Source organism: Canis lupus, chromosome 17 (genome assembly GCF_011100685.1).
Source record: "Canis lupus familiaris isolate Mischka breed German Shepherd chromosome 17, alternate assembly UU_Cfam_GSD_1.0, whole genome shotgun sequence".
NCBI lineage: Eukaryota > Metazoa > Chordata > Mammalia > Carnivora > Canidae > Canis > Canis lupus.
In genome coordinates this window covers 50,857,392-50,871,062 of record NC_049238.1, presented here as the reverse complement: position 1 = coordinate 50,871,062, position 13,671 = coordinate 50,857,392, and the positions used below count along the sequence as shown (strand labels likewise).

The following is a 13,671-nucleotide window of genomic DNA, read 5'->3' as shown; positions in this document are numbered from 1 at the left end:
TTTGTGGTCTTTTAAGCACTAGATTCTCCTTATTTTCTACCTCATCTCACCACTGAAAACAAGATTAAAAGCAGATACCTCTTAGTATTTGGAATCAAACATTTTTAATCTTTTAATTAATAATTATGAAAGCAGATCAATATCAAAGAGGCAAAGGACTACTGGCTGAATACTGCCAGAAAGGCTGTGGCTGTTGCTAATAGTTTTCTGGAGGAACATGCTATGTAATAGCCTAGCACACAAAGATGTCTCTGAAGAAATATAAAACTCCTAAAGAATATAAGTCACTAACTAAACTCACAGCCCGAATACCACGATAGGGAGCTAAACTGTTGATTTCAAAGTATTCTACGTAGCTCAAATAAGCAAAATCTTAACAGCACAGAAACAGGGAACATTGATTTCTCAGTAGGCAGAGAAATCATCCACAAATCTATAATTTGTTGTATCAGAGGAGGAAAAAAAAAAAGAAAAAAAATTCCTTGGATACCAGCTCTACCCATATAATTAATGTAAGAAAAATTTGACTAATATCCTGAAGGCTCTGATGCCTTCAGTTCCTTGAGAACATCTGAAACTTCCTTATAGGCCTGCCTCATTTTATTGCACTTCACTTTATTTCGCTTATATTGTGTTTTTGGTAAATTGAAGGTTCAAGGCAGTAGAGGAAGTAACTTCAGATGTGGTGAAAATAGCAGAAGAACTAGAATTAGAAGTGAAGCCTGAAGACTGGACTGAATTGCTACCTCATGATAAAACTTAAACAAATGAGGAGTCATTTCTTATGGATGAATAAAGAAAGTGGGTTCCTGAGACGGAATCTACTCGTGGTGCAGATGCTGTGAAGACTGTTGAAATGACAACAAATGACTTAGTAGAACATTATATAAACTTAGTGGATAAAGCAGTGACAAGGTTGGAAAGAACTGATTTTTATCTTGAAAGAGGTTCCATTTTGGGCAAAATGTTATCAATTGGCATCATATGCTACACAGAAATCATTCCTGAAAAGAAAAGCAATGCAGCAAACGTCATCATCTTATTTGTAAAACATTGCCACAGTCACCTCGACCTTCAGTAACCATCACCCTGATCAGTCCAGCAGCCATCATCAAGGCAAGAACCTCCACTGGCAAAAAGATTGCAACTCATTAAAAGCTCAGAGATGATGGTTAGCACTTTTTAGCAATAAAACATTTTTCAATTAAGGTATGTATATTGGTTTTTTAAGCATAATACTGCTGTACACTTAATAGACTACAGTAGAGTGTAAACATAACTTACATGCACTGGGGAAGCCAAAAAACTAATTTGACTTGCTTTATTGCGATGTTCGATTTATTGCCGTGGTCTGGAACCAAACCCACAATATTGCCAAGGCACGCCTATATTTTGTTCAAGAGAAAACCACAGGTATTGGGCCGATTTAGAGAATTGTTATTACCATTAGATGAGAGAATTCCCACATGAGATGTCAGCTAAAGGAACTAGGTTAGGATACAAACAGGCAACCTACTTAACTAGTATCCTTTCCCTTACCAAACAGAGTTTCAACTTTCTGAGCACATTATCACATTTACCTCTCCTACTGGGAACTGTTCTGGTCATAATGACTACTATTTTATATGCTAACAAAAAATGCTGAGTAAGAATCTCATAGAGGATAGGCATTTAAATGATGGCTGCATGAAACACAGCCTTGTGTTTACAGGTAGCACAGTTTACAGGTAGCAGAGCCTCGTAGGAAAAGAAGTTGGGGTTTGATGGCAGTTCACAGCCCAGACCCACTACCTCTAGATGATTAATTTGTCACAAGTTTATAAACCTCTCCATGCTTTACTTTTCCCATATGTAAAATGAGATAATACCTTTTTTTGCAAATATGCTACAAGAAATAAATGAGAATATATATGAGAATATATTTATATTTTTATTATATAATGTATTTATATTACACAGAATCAATAATGGGGCAGATTCTAGATATTTTTACACTGGATCATGCTTTCTCCAGTGTATAAAACTATCTCTCCATATTTATAATAGCTACCATCTTTTGAGTACATACTGTATAACACAGGTACTATGTTCAGCATTTTCCTTTGTGTGTGTTTGTGTGCACACAAATAAATTTGTTGCAAGGAATAAGTGAGAATATATATATGAGAATATAATCATATAATAATGAATATAATATATAAATATATAACAATAAATATAATATATAAATGCACAGAATTTAGTATTTCACAGAATTAAATGCAATGCTAAGAGAAATGTCATTGAAAAGGGTTTTAGGCAGGAGAAATTTCAGAAACTTTTACATAGAAAATGACTTTCCCTTAAAGAAGGTCCTTTCAAGTAAGTGCCTAGGAAGGAAAGCCAAGGACAGGTATTTATTGTACTTTTAGACAAAGAAACTGAGGCCAACCAAAACGGGTTAAGAGAGATCTTGACTCAAGTCATATAAATTAACATTAATAGCAGTTAGAGAAAACAAAGTCAGGATTCCCTCCTCTGTGTCCGTTACTTGAGACAGCATTTCCTCCCTCCCTCTCTCTCTCTCTCTCTCATGCATTTCTGAAAGATAATTATCAGTATAACAAGGATAAATTCTCAAAAGTACAGTCTTATGCTGAGCATGCAAAATGGGTAGCTATGCATGCAATTCTAAATCATACAACAGGAGCCTGCAAACACACTTGTGTATTTACCTCATCTCTTAAAGCACATGGCGACATTTTAGAATTCTAACTGTAGAAATCCTTATTATTACAATAATTTCTGGGTGCCTCATGAAAATAGGTAGGCCACCTTGGTCATCAAAACTTCAAGGGGAAAATAGTTGCAAATTTCAATAATTTTCCTCCCTTGACCATTCAGGGTTCAGTGAAGTGTAATCTAGGGCATCCACTCCCACTCAAAACACTGTCTTTCCCTCTCCATTCACATTCACACACACACACACACACCTACACACTGCTCTATCCCTTTGGTTATGTTGCTAGGGGGTAACAAAACATCCCTGAGAAGAAGAAAACCTGGGGATTTCAAAATGTAATATAACAAGGCAGTCTGGCTTTTCTTTACAGTTCTTTCCATGCCTGTTTTTCCTATTCAATCTCTCTTTGACAAGAAAGCCACTCTTGCTAAGGAATTTAAAATATGAAAAGAAATATTCATGTTAATTTGAAAGACAAGTGATTTTGTTTTTTTTCTCAGAAATAGCTCCTTCCTCTCATCTTTCACTATTAGTACACAAGAGCAAATCTCAGATACAGCTCTGTTTGGCTAATACATTTTACTAATATGAAGATGTTATCTAGTGTGCTGAGGAACATAAACACAGATGCTGGGCAGTCTCTTTTGCTATCTGTGTAAAAACCAGAAGAAGTGGTAGTTTTAGAAGCTGTACCAATTCGATTCTAGAGAATATAATGATTGGTAAATACAAATACTTTTTGAAACAGTAGCCTCAGAAAGAAAATCTCTATACTAGACTACAAAGAAACATGGCATTTGTGGAAGCAATATTGTGGATTTAGGGCTCTGGGGTTACCTCCGACTTTGATTCTGAATAGTACAATCAACCAGATCAACACCAATATGTTATAGTGTTTCAGTAGCAATGGCAGCTCAAAATAAACAAAAACAGGAAAAACTCTCAACAGATTACTTCCAGTATAGACCTACAAGAAAGGTCACAACTCTACTAGAGGAAAAGGCGTATACTTTGTGTTAGACAAACATGAGTCTGATTAACAGTACTGCTGACATTAAAGTAAGGGGTTGACATATGATAGCTATAGTATATATAAGAACCAATTCACTATATGACACATATAAATAGTCACGATTATTAGGGTGTCATTTTTATATTTTAAGAACAGAAAAAAAACAAGGAAGATGAATATAGGGAACACCTGTCCAGGATGGATTTGAATTTGAACTATTGCATTTTATTGCCCATGAATTCTAAAATCTGACTCACTCAAGTAACTGTACAGTGTTGGGGAAGAAATTACAGCCAAAATACCATTGGCCATTTTCCTTCCACAAAATGAAACACATTTGTAAAACTCTTTCTTCAATAAAAGTGGGGTTTTTTAAATATAAATTAATTATCAAGGACAGAATAACTTTGGAACAGAGAATAATAGTTCTAAATATCACCTTCCCCCCACCTCCAGAACTACAAAAGCAGTAAATGTTTCATGACAGAAAAAAAATTTTTTAAACACAGATAAACAAAAAGGAAAATAAAAGCTATACAGAGACTAGAACAGTTAAACCAGGAAGTCTATAATCCTAGAGTTTTACTGTACATGATATAGATGATTTGTGTGTATCTATATTAATAAAAGTGAGATCCTATTGTATAAAAGTATTTTGCAATCTGCTTTCCCAATCAAGAAATAATTAACATATTTTAAATTGATAAAATATCCATCTCCACTAATTTAATGAATGATATCATATTATACGAATATATATTAATTTATTGAGCTAACACATCTGTACTGGCTTTTAATTTATTCCCAACTCCACTATGCAAAAGACAATACTATGTTGAACATACTATTACATCTGAACTGTATAATATACCCATAATTGTTTCATTAAGTAAGATTTCCGAAGGTGGGATTGGATTGCAAGGTCAAAGGTAAACAAATTTTAAGAGATTTTTGAGGCATTCTGAAAGACTGACCACCAAGAAGAATATACCAATTGACACACACTCCAGCAATGTATCAGAATACCTGTTTGGGGAAATATTTCTCATAAATATTGAACATTATCATTTTACTTGCTTTTGGCAAGGTTAGAGGCAAGAAAATCCCATCCCATTAAAATGCATGCCTTCTTATTACCTGAGTTATACATTTTTCTCATGTTATCCTTAGTCTTTTATTTTTCTTCTTTTCTGATTGCCTAAAATACAATATCTGCCAATCTCCCCAGTAGGTTATGCCTTCTTCTTACTGGTTGGAAACAATGTGTTATTATTGTAACATAGATATTACAAAAATTATTGTATCTATATTGTAATATAGATACTACAAAAAAGATATTAACCTTTTGGAATACTTGTTAATTACTTTTGTAATAAGTTCACATTCTATTTCTTTATTAGTTCTTCTTAGGTATCTTACAAAACATTTTATGCAGCCAAATGATTAACCTTTTCCTTAAAGATTTCACTCAGTGTCATCCTTAATATGCTGACTTATTTTCAGATTACAGAAATATTTGCTAATATTTTTACTAGTTCTTCTATAATTTCTTTCTTTTTAAAAATTTGAACATGTGGGTAGGGGGATAGGGTAATTGGATAATGGACATTAAGGAGGGCACTTGATGTAATGAGCACTGGGTGTTATATGCAACTGATGAATCACTAAATTATATCCCTGAAACTAATAATACACCATATGTTACCTAGCTTAAATTTAAGTAAAATCTAAAACAAAAATTTAAATACATTAAAATGTAAACAATCATTTGATCTAGAATTTATTTTGATATATGAAAACATCCTTTTATCCAAATTAGCAGGTGGTACAGGCTACGGGAATTGTAATGCCACCTTTATCGTACACCGAATTCTTACATACTTGGAACTACTTATAGATTTTATGTTCTCTTCCTTTAATCTATCAGTGTATTTCAGTGTGATAAGGGTATCAGTTAAATTATTTTTGGTTTATAATAACATTTCTATACTTGATAGGAAAAGACCACATTCAATTTGCTTTTTCATATTTTTTTGGCAAATACTGTCCATTTTTGTCAGCAAATAAATTTTAGAATTATTTAGTTAAGATAACCCGCCACCACTAAATTCACTTTATAATTATTGCAATTAGATAATTTTGGAAAAATTCATTCAGTATGAAATATTCCCACCTAACATGCTGTATGTATTTGTACACAATAAAGCCTCTTCTAAATTGTTCTGTGACATGTTCTTCACATTAGGCCTACATATAACTTATTAAGTATACTTATAGAGATTTTATAGTCCAATAATGAACAGGGCATTTTTTTGCAATATATTTTCTATGAAAGTATTGCTAATACAAGAAGCTGATTTGTTTTCTAAGTGAACCATATAACTAAAGTCTTATTGGTCCTAATTATTTTTTAGTTGATTTTCTGGAGGTTATCAAACCACACAGTAATAATCTTTGAACAATGGTTGCATTTATTATTTCTTTCTTTTACTATATTTGATAGAACTTCTAAAGCACTAGTAAGAAGCATCTATGCCACATTTTTTATGTAAATGCAAATAAATGTTTTTAGTGTTCTACTATTAAATCTATGGTGGTTGCTAAATTTCAGATAGATGCTCTTTATCATATTATTGAAATATTATATATGAGTTTTAGTAAGTTTCTTTAAAAATCAGGAATGCAGGCTGGATGTGCAATGCAATTTTTTTGAATACACAAAGATGATCTTCATAACTTTCACCTAGTAATGTAATCAATTAGATGAAGAGATTTTTACTTATTTTTTTTGTTTTTTTTTTTTGTTTTTTTTTGAGATTTTTAAATATCAAACCATCCTTGCATCTCTAGAATGAGTCCTTCATAGTTGTGGAAAATTATTTTCTTAAAAACTTAGGAATTGACTGGCTAAAATTTATTTATTGTTTCATCATTTGCTCTATTGTGCTACTTCTGTCTGGCTTTAGTATCAAGGTGAAGCTAGATGAAATGACCTATTTTTCTGTAGGCCTATGGTCTCACCAAGCAGTATAAATGGCAGTGAAAAAACAGAGAGATACCAGAAAGCCAGGAAGCAATAAGGACTATAGGGAATAAAGCTGCAAAGAGGGCAGACCTTTTCAAGGTGAGTTGAGGCTCCGCAGCTGTCCCTGGAGGCATCTGCCAAACATAGGCATAGTAACAGACTGAGAATCTGGGTTAGGGGCAAGCAGAGAGTAATTACTGGGGTGAAAAAAAAATCACTGAATTTTTGTTGCTTCTATGGGGATGGAGTGCCAAAAGTGGAGATCTGAAGGCTGGTTTTTGCCTCAAGACATTTTCTGAATTCTAAAGCTAAACAGGTGAGGGTCTAAGTCATGACCTTTGAAAACTAAGATTCCCCACAGTCTTACAGTGTTTCACAGAAAAAGACTCACAAGTGGGAGGATTCACGAGAATCTCAGGTGGAAGCTGAAGATCTTGAAGGGGTGGGGAACTGAAATTGACAATCTCCAACCACTTTTTTCCTGTCGGCAATGGCTGATCTGGCTAATCCTCCTTCTCAAAACATTTGCCAAATTCTAAATTTTAAAAAGGCAGGAGGATGAAAAGCTAAGGTTTCTCTGAAACGTGGCAAATTGCATAGTCCTCTTGGTTCTGAAAAGATGACGATGTGCCAGGCTCTCATTAAAAGCTCTGAAGAATTATATCCTAGCCACAGAAGCAAACGAAAGGTACATTGCATCTGCAACCTAAACTGGACCCAGATTAGCCCATGATGAGATTAAGGTGATGAGGCTCACTCCATAACACACCTGCCCATACTAACTACTTAGAAAGGAAGGGATACATCAATTCTGGTGGGAGATGTTACCACCTGGAACCTCTATGTGTTTAAATGCAATGTCTAACATCAACTAAAAAATAGAAGAGATAGGATCATGTATGACTTATAACTAAGAAAAAAAAATCAGAAACAATTCCACCTATGTGTAGATGAACTACACATTACCATTAGTAAAAAACAACTTTAAAATGACTAATATGCTCAAGAAAATAGAGAAAATATAATAAACCAGATAAAAAGATGGAGAATTTCACCAGAGAATTTGATGTTAAAAAAATTAAAAGGATATTTAGGACTAAAAGATACACACTTGATATCCTCACTCCTAAGTTTTTCTTCTGTTTCTACCATGGCATCCACTATGTGTTTGCACTAATTACTTTAGGTGAAGTTAGGAGGAACAGAAATAGACATAATATTAGGGACCATTGTCAAACAGAATCTAAAAGGCAATGAAAAAATGATGGAGAGGTCTCTAGAGTTCATCTAGGGTTGATAATTATAGGACGAGCTTTTATATCCTAAAGAGCTAACCAGGTAGTTAAAGCACAAACATCTTTCACCAAACTAGATTTTAAGAAAACATTTTTCTACATGATGGGCAATGTAAGAGCAATTGTCACTTACAGGAAGGTGTGTGAATACAGCAAAAGTGCTTCGTAGAAAGGCAATGAGGTCTACTAGGTAATCACTGGCTTTGTTGCCCAAATCTCCAGTCATCCAATCATAGTCAGCCAGCTGTAGAAACTGGTCAATCTTTTGGTTTAAGTTGGTATAAATCTCTTCTTCAGCCGCATGTCTGGCATCCTGTGAAATACAGAATTTAAAAAAACATTGAGACTCCAGTATTATCAGAAATTTCTACTTGGAGACATCTCACATATCCACTAAGTAACAGAATTGGAAATATCAAGTAATATCACAGTCTCCATTAATTTTTCTTTTTCAAAAGCAGAGTAGAGTCTTTTCTATTCTGTGTCTGCAAGATAAGCTATTGTTCTGCTTCACCAAATAGAGAATCTGTCTTTATTGCCCTCAACTATCTGCATCTTTTTTCACTTTCCTACACTTGTTCAAAACTATACTCACTTTCAGGGTCTTATTCCTGTTCACTTCTTCTAGGACTCCAAGAACCTCCCTTCCTATAATAATAACATCTCTATATCCCCTAGTCCCCTCACTTTGCTTGAAATAAGTATCCTGAAGTTTCAGTTTCATGCCCTAAATACTCCCATTAGTTACTAACCTACCTCTCCAATGTCTTTGTCATCAAGCTTCTTCAAAGATTGGTATATGCTGCTGTTCCCTGATTCTAAGGAACATCAGATCTGAAAAATGCTAACACAATGGCACAAGAGTTCCTCCATCAAATAAATTTGAGAAATGCTGTTTAGGAGATTCATGATGAAGACTAGCAGGCAGAAGGCTGTAAGAAGGATTATAGGACTAATGTTCCAAGAAAAACATTTTCAGGACAAACAGGTCTATTTGAACCAGAACAATCAGGATTCAAATGCTAACAATCTGTCAGCACGGTTTGGTCCGCAGTAACTTCATGACTTCATGCTATAACATGCAATATTCATTTTTCAGTCTGATCTTACTTGATCTCTGTTAAACATTCTCTCCTGTAACTCTAGTCTCCATTGACTTTTACAACATGGTTTTCTCCTGGTTTTACTTGTACTTTGCTGGCCTCTAAACCTCTCAATTTCACCAGGTGATTACATCATTCCTAGAGCTCACACTGTCCAAATCTACTCTTGTTAAAGACCTGTATATCTCTATTTTCTGTATCTATTTATTATTTTTCTTAGAGAGTGAGAACCTGAGCAGCGGAGGGGCAGAGGAAAAGAGAGAGAGAGAGAGAGAGAGAATCTTAAGCAGCTTCCACAATCAGCAGAGTCCAACTCGGAGCTCGATCTCACAACCCTGAGATGATGACCTGAACCAAAATCAAAAGTCAGATGCTTAACTGATTAAGCCACCCAGACTCCCCTAAGACCCCTATATCTGATTGCTTCCTGGGCATTATGACCCATAGAAACTTTTTTTTAAATATTTATTTATTAATGAGAGACACAGAGAGAGAGAGGCAGAGACACAGGCAGAAGGACAAACAGTTTCCTCTCAGGGGGCCCAATGTGGGACTCCATCCTGGACCCTGGGATCACACCCTGAGCCAAAAGCAGACGCTCAACCGCTGAGCCCCTCAGGCATCCCTGACCTATAAAAACTTTAAACACAGAGTCCAAGGCTAGATGGATCATAATCACCACTCTTCACTCTAATTCAGTCCAAGGCAGAAATCTACACAGGATATTGGATTCCATTCCTTCCTTCATAGTCAGTCACTGTGTCCTATAAATTCTAACTCCTAAATTTCTAACTCATACCTTCATCTCCACTTTCATCATTTTAGTGGCTGCATAATTTGGCAATGTATTTACATATTATAATTACAGGCACTGACTCTATTTATATGAACAATGTTTCAATGAGCATTTCTGGGGTTACATATTTACACACTTGTATGATAATCTAATACTGTCCTTGAATTCCCATTTTACTAAGAGTTTTCTTTTCATTAATAAATATTATTCTTTAGAAATTTAGGCTTAAAGAAAAATTGAGCAGAAAGCACAGAGCATTCACATATATACTGCCTCACATATTCCCCTCCCGCTGTTTCCCTTAACAAAACAACTTCATTAGTGTGGTACTTTTGTTACAATTGATGAACCAGTACTGATATTTTATTATTGACTAAAATCCATAGTTTGCATTAAGGTTTGGTCTTAGTGTGGTATAGTTAGTTCTATGGGTACTGACAAATGGATTATGTCATATATTCACCATTATCACCAGTATCATAAGGAATAGTTTCCCTGTCTTAAAAATCCACTCAGTTCTATCTATTCATTCCTCCTTTTTCATCCATTGAATCCTGGCAATGACTGACCCTTTTACTTTCTCTATAACTTTGCCTTTTCCAGAATGTCATATATTTGGAATCTTACAGTATCTAGCCTTTCAGACTTACTTCTTTTCCTTAGCATTTAAGCTTCCTCCATGTCTTTTCATAACTTGGTGGTCCATTCCTTTTCATCACTGAGTAATGCTCCATTGTTTGAATGTTTAAATTTGTTTATCCATTCACTTATATGAGGACATCCTGGTAGCTTCCAAATTTGACCATTTACAAATAAAACTGCTCTAGACATATATGTGTAAGGTTTCGTGTGGTGTAAGTTTTCAACTCACTTGGATAATAACAAGGAGCATGACTAGCAGATTGCATGGTAAGACTATCTATGTTTAGACTTGAAGGAAACTGATAAACTGATTACCATTTTGCATTAGCACCAGCAATGAATGAGAGTTGTAGCTGCTCTAGCATTTTGTATTGTTAGTGTTTTGGATTTTAGCCATTGTAATAGTTGTGTAGTAGTATCTCATGGTAGTTTTAACATATAATTCTCTCCCCACTGCTTAGTGAGGTGTCTGTTCAGATCTTTTGCTTGTTTTTAAATTGGGTTTTGTTTGTTTTCTATTGTTGTGTTTTGCCAGTTCTTTGTATATTTTGGATATGTCTTTATTAGATATGTTTTGCAAATATTTTTCCCCTACCTATGGCTTGCTTGTCTTTTCATTCTCTTCACAATGTCCTTCCTAGAGAACAAGCTTTTCACTTTGATAAAGTCCAACTTAGCAATATTTCCCTTGATGGATCAGGTTTTTGGTGTCGCATCCAAAAAGTTATAGCCATACCCAAGGTAACTGAGATTTTCCCTTTTTGCTATATTCTGTTAAGTTCTATAGTTTTGTGTTTTAGATGTAAGTCTGTTGATTCATTTTGAATTTTTTGTGAAAACTGTAAGATCCGTAATAAAAGTAAAAGTGTAATAAGTGTAATAAGCTGTCTAGATTATTTCTTTCTTTTTTGCATGTGGATGTCCAGTTGTCCCAACACCATTTATTAAAAATACTTTTCTTTCTCCATTAAATGACTTTACTCTCTATCAACATTCAGTTGACTATCTTAGTGTGGATCTATTTCTGGACCCTCTATTCTGTTCCTGTGATATATTATCTATTCTTTTGTGAGTAGCATACTGACTTCATTACTGTAGCTTTATAGTAAGGCTTGAAGTCAGAAACTGTCAGGCCTCTAACACTGTGCTGGCTATTCCGGGTGCTTTGCCTCTCCATATATCTTTTAGAATCAATTTGTCAATATTCACAAAATGACCTGCTGGGATCTTGGTTGAAATTGCATTGAATTTATAAAATCACTTGAGAAGAACTTGATAAAGTTCTTCTTTATCTTGATAAAATTTTAAGACTTCCTATAAATGAATATAGAACATATTTCCATTTATTTAGGTCTTTCATCTTGGATTTCTTTTCATCAGAATTTTATAAATTTCCTCATGTAGGTCTTGTTTATTTCCTAATTTATACCTATTTCTCTCTTGTTTGATGTTAACGTAAATGGCACTGTATTTTTAATTGCAAATTGATGGTTTCCTTTGATGTGCTGGTATATAGGAAAGCAAATGACTTCTGTATATTAACCTTGTATCTTGAGCCTTGCTATATGTACTTATTACTTCCAGTAGTTTTTTTGTTAACTTTTTAATATTTTCTACTTATACACAATCATGTCATCTATAAACAAACTTAAACCTTCCCAATCTGTAAATATTTTCTTTCCCATCTTATTGGATGTTGAATAGGAGTGGTAGAAGCAACATCCTTGTTCTTTTCCTGATTTTAGGAAGAAAAAAATCTAGTTTCACATCATCATGTATGATGTTAGCTGCAGGGCTTTCATATTTTTTTCTTTGTCAAGTTTAGAAAGTTCTCCCTCTATTCTAGGTTGGCTGAGAGCACCTATTGTTCTTTAGCCCACTGAATGTGATGCAACACATTGATTTCTGAATGTTAAGTGAGTCCTGCAGACCAAGAAAAAATCCCAGGGTCATAGGTTATAATTCTCTAATGCATTGTTGGGTTAGGTTAGTGTTTTGTTTAGAATTTTTATCTATGTTCATGAAAGATACTAGTCTGTAGATTTTCTTTCCTGTAATGTCTGGTTGGTATTACAGTAATGTTGGCCTCATACAAGGAGTTAGGAAGTTTTCCAAGTGGTGTAATGTCTTCCTTAAATATATAGAAGAATCTTTCTTCAGTTTTATTCAGATACAACTGACAAAATTGTTAGATATTTAAAGTATACAACACAATGATTAGATATACACTGTAAATGAACTCCCTACATCAAATTAATTAACACACACAACACCATGTTTTTGTTTGTTTGTTTGTTTGTTTGTTTGTTTGTTTTTAGTGAGAACATTTAAGCTCTACTCTCTTACCAATTTCGTTTATATAATACAGTGTTAGCAACTATAGTCACCATGTTACATATTAGATCCTCAGACCCATTCTTCTTACAGAAGTAAGAAGTGTTTATACACTTTGACCAATCTCTCCATGTTTCCCCTCACCTCTCAGGTCCTGGCACCAACTTTTCTACTGTTTCTTAGCTCAATTTTTTTCTTACATTCCACATATAAGTGATACCATGCAGTTTTGTCACTCTCTGTCTGGCATATTTCATTTAGCAGAATGCTTCATAGGTTTATCCATGTTGTTGCAAATGATAGGATTTCCTTCCCTTTAAGGCTGGATAACATTCCATTGTGTATATGATGTGTGTGCCTATGTGTGTCTATGTGTTTGTGTATGTCTGCGTATATAATTTCTTTCCCCATTCATACACTGATGGACAATTAGATTATTTCCATATCTTGGCTATTGTGAATAATGTTGGAATGAATGCAAAAGTATAGATAAGTCTTCAAGATGATAATTTCAACTTCTTTGGACATATGCCCAGAAGTGGGATTGCTGGATGATCTGATCTCTCTATTTTTACTTTCTTGAGGAATCTCCAAACTATCTTCCACAGAGGTTGTACCAGTTGACATGCCCACCAAGAGTGTACAAGAGTTCCTTTTCCTCCATATTCTGTGCTCCATCTTTTGTCCTTTTGATGATAGCCATTAGTCATTCTAGAAAGTGTGAGGTGATATTTCACTATAG

General features: G+C 34.4%; 1 protein-coding gene across 13 annotated transcripts in view; it reads right to left on the bottom strand.

Moving 5' to 3' along the window:
* The window catches only part of EXOC6B (exocyst complex component 6B), a 628,567-nt gene that overhangs the window by 254,232 nt on the left and 360,664 nt on the right, over nucleotides 1–13,671 (bottom strand). For all 13 annotated transcript variants that reach the window (XR_005372563.1, XR_005372564.1, XR_005372565.1 and 10 more), the window contains one exon: nucleotides 8,188–8,367. Coding sequence is in view for 10 of the 13 variants with exons in the window: in XM_038561771.1 (XP_038417699.1) it covers nucleotides 8,188–8,367 (180 nt within the window). In the remaining 3 variants the exon portion in view is untranslated. The remainder of the gene's footprint in view (nucleotides 1–8,187; nucleotides 8,368–13,671) is intronic.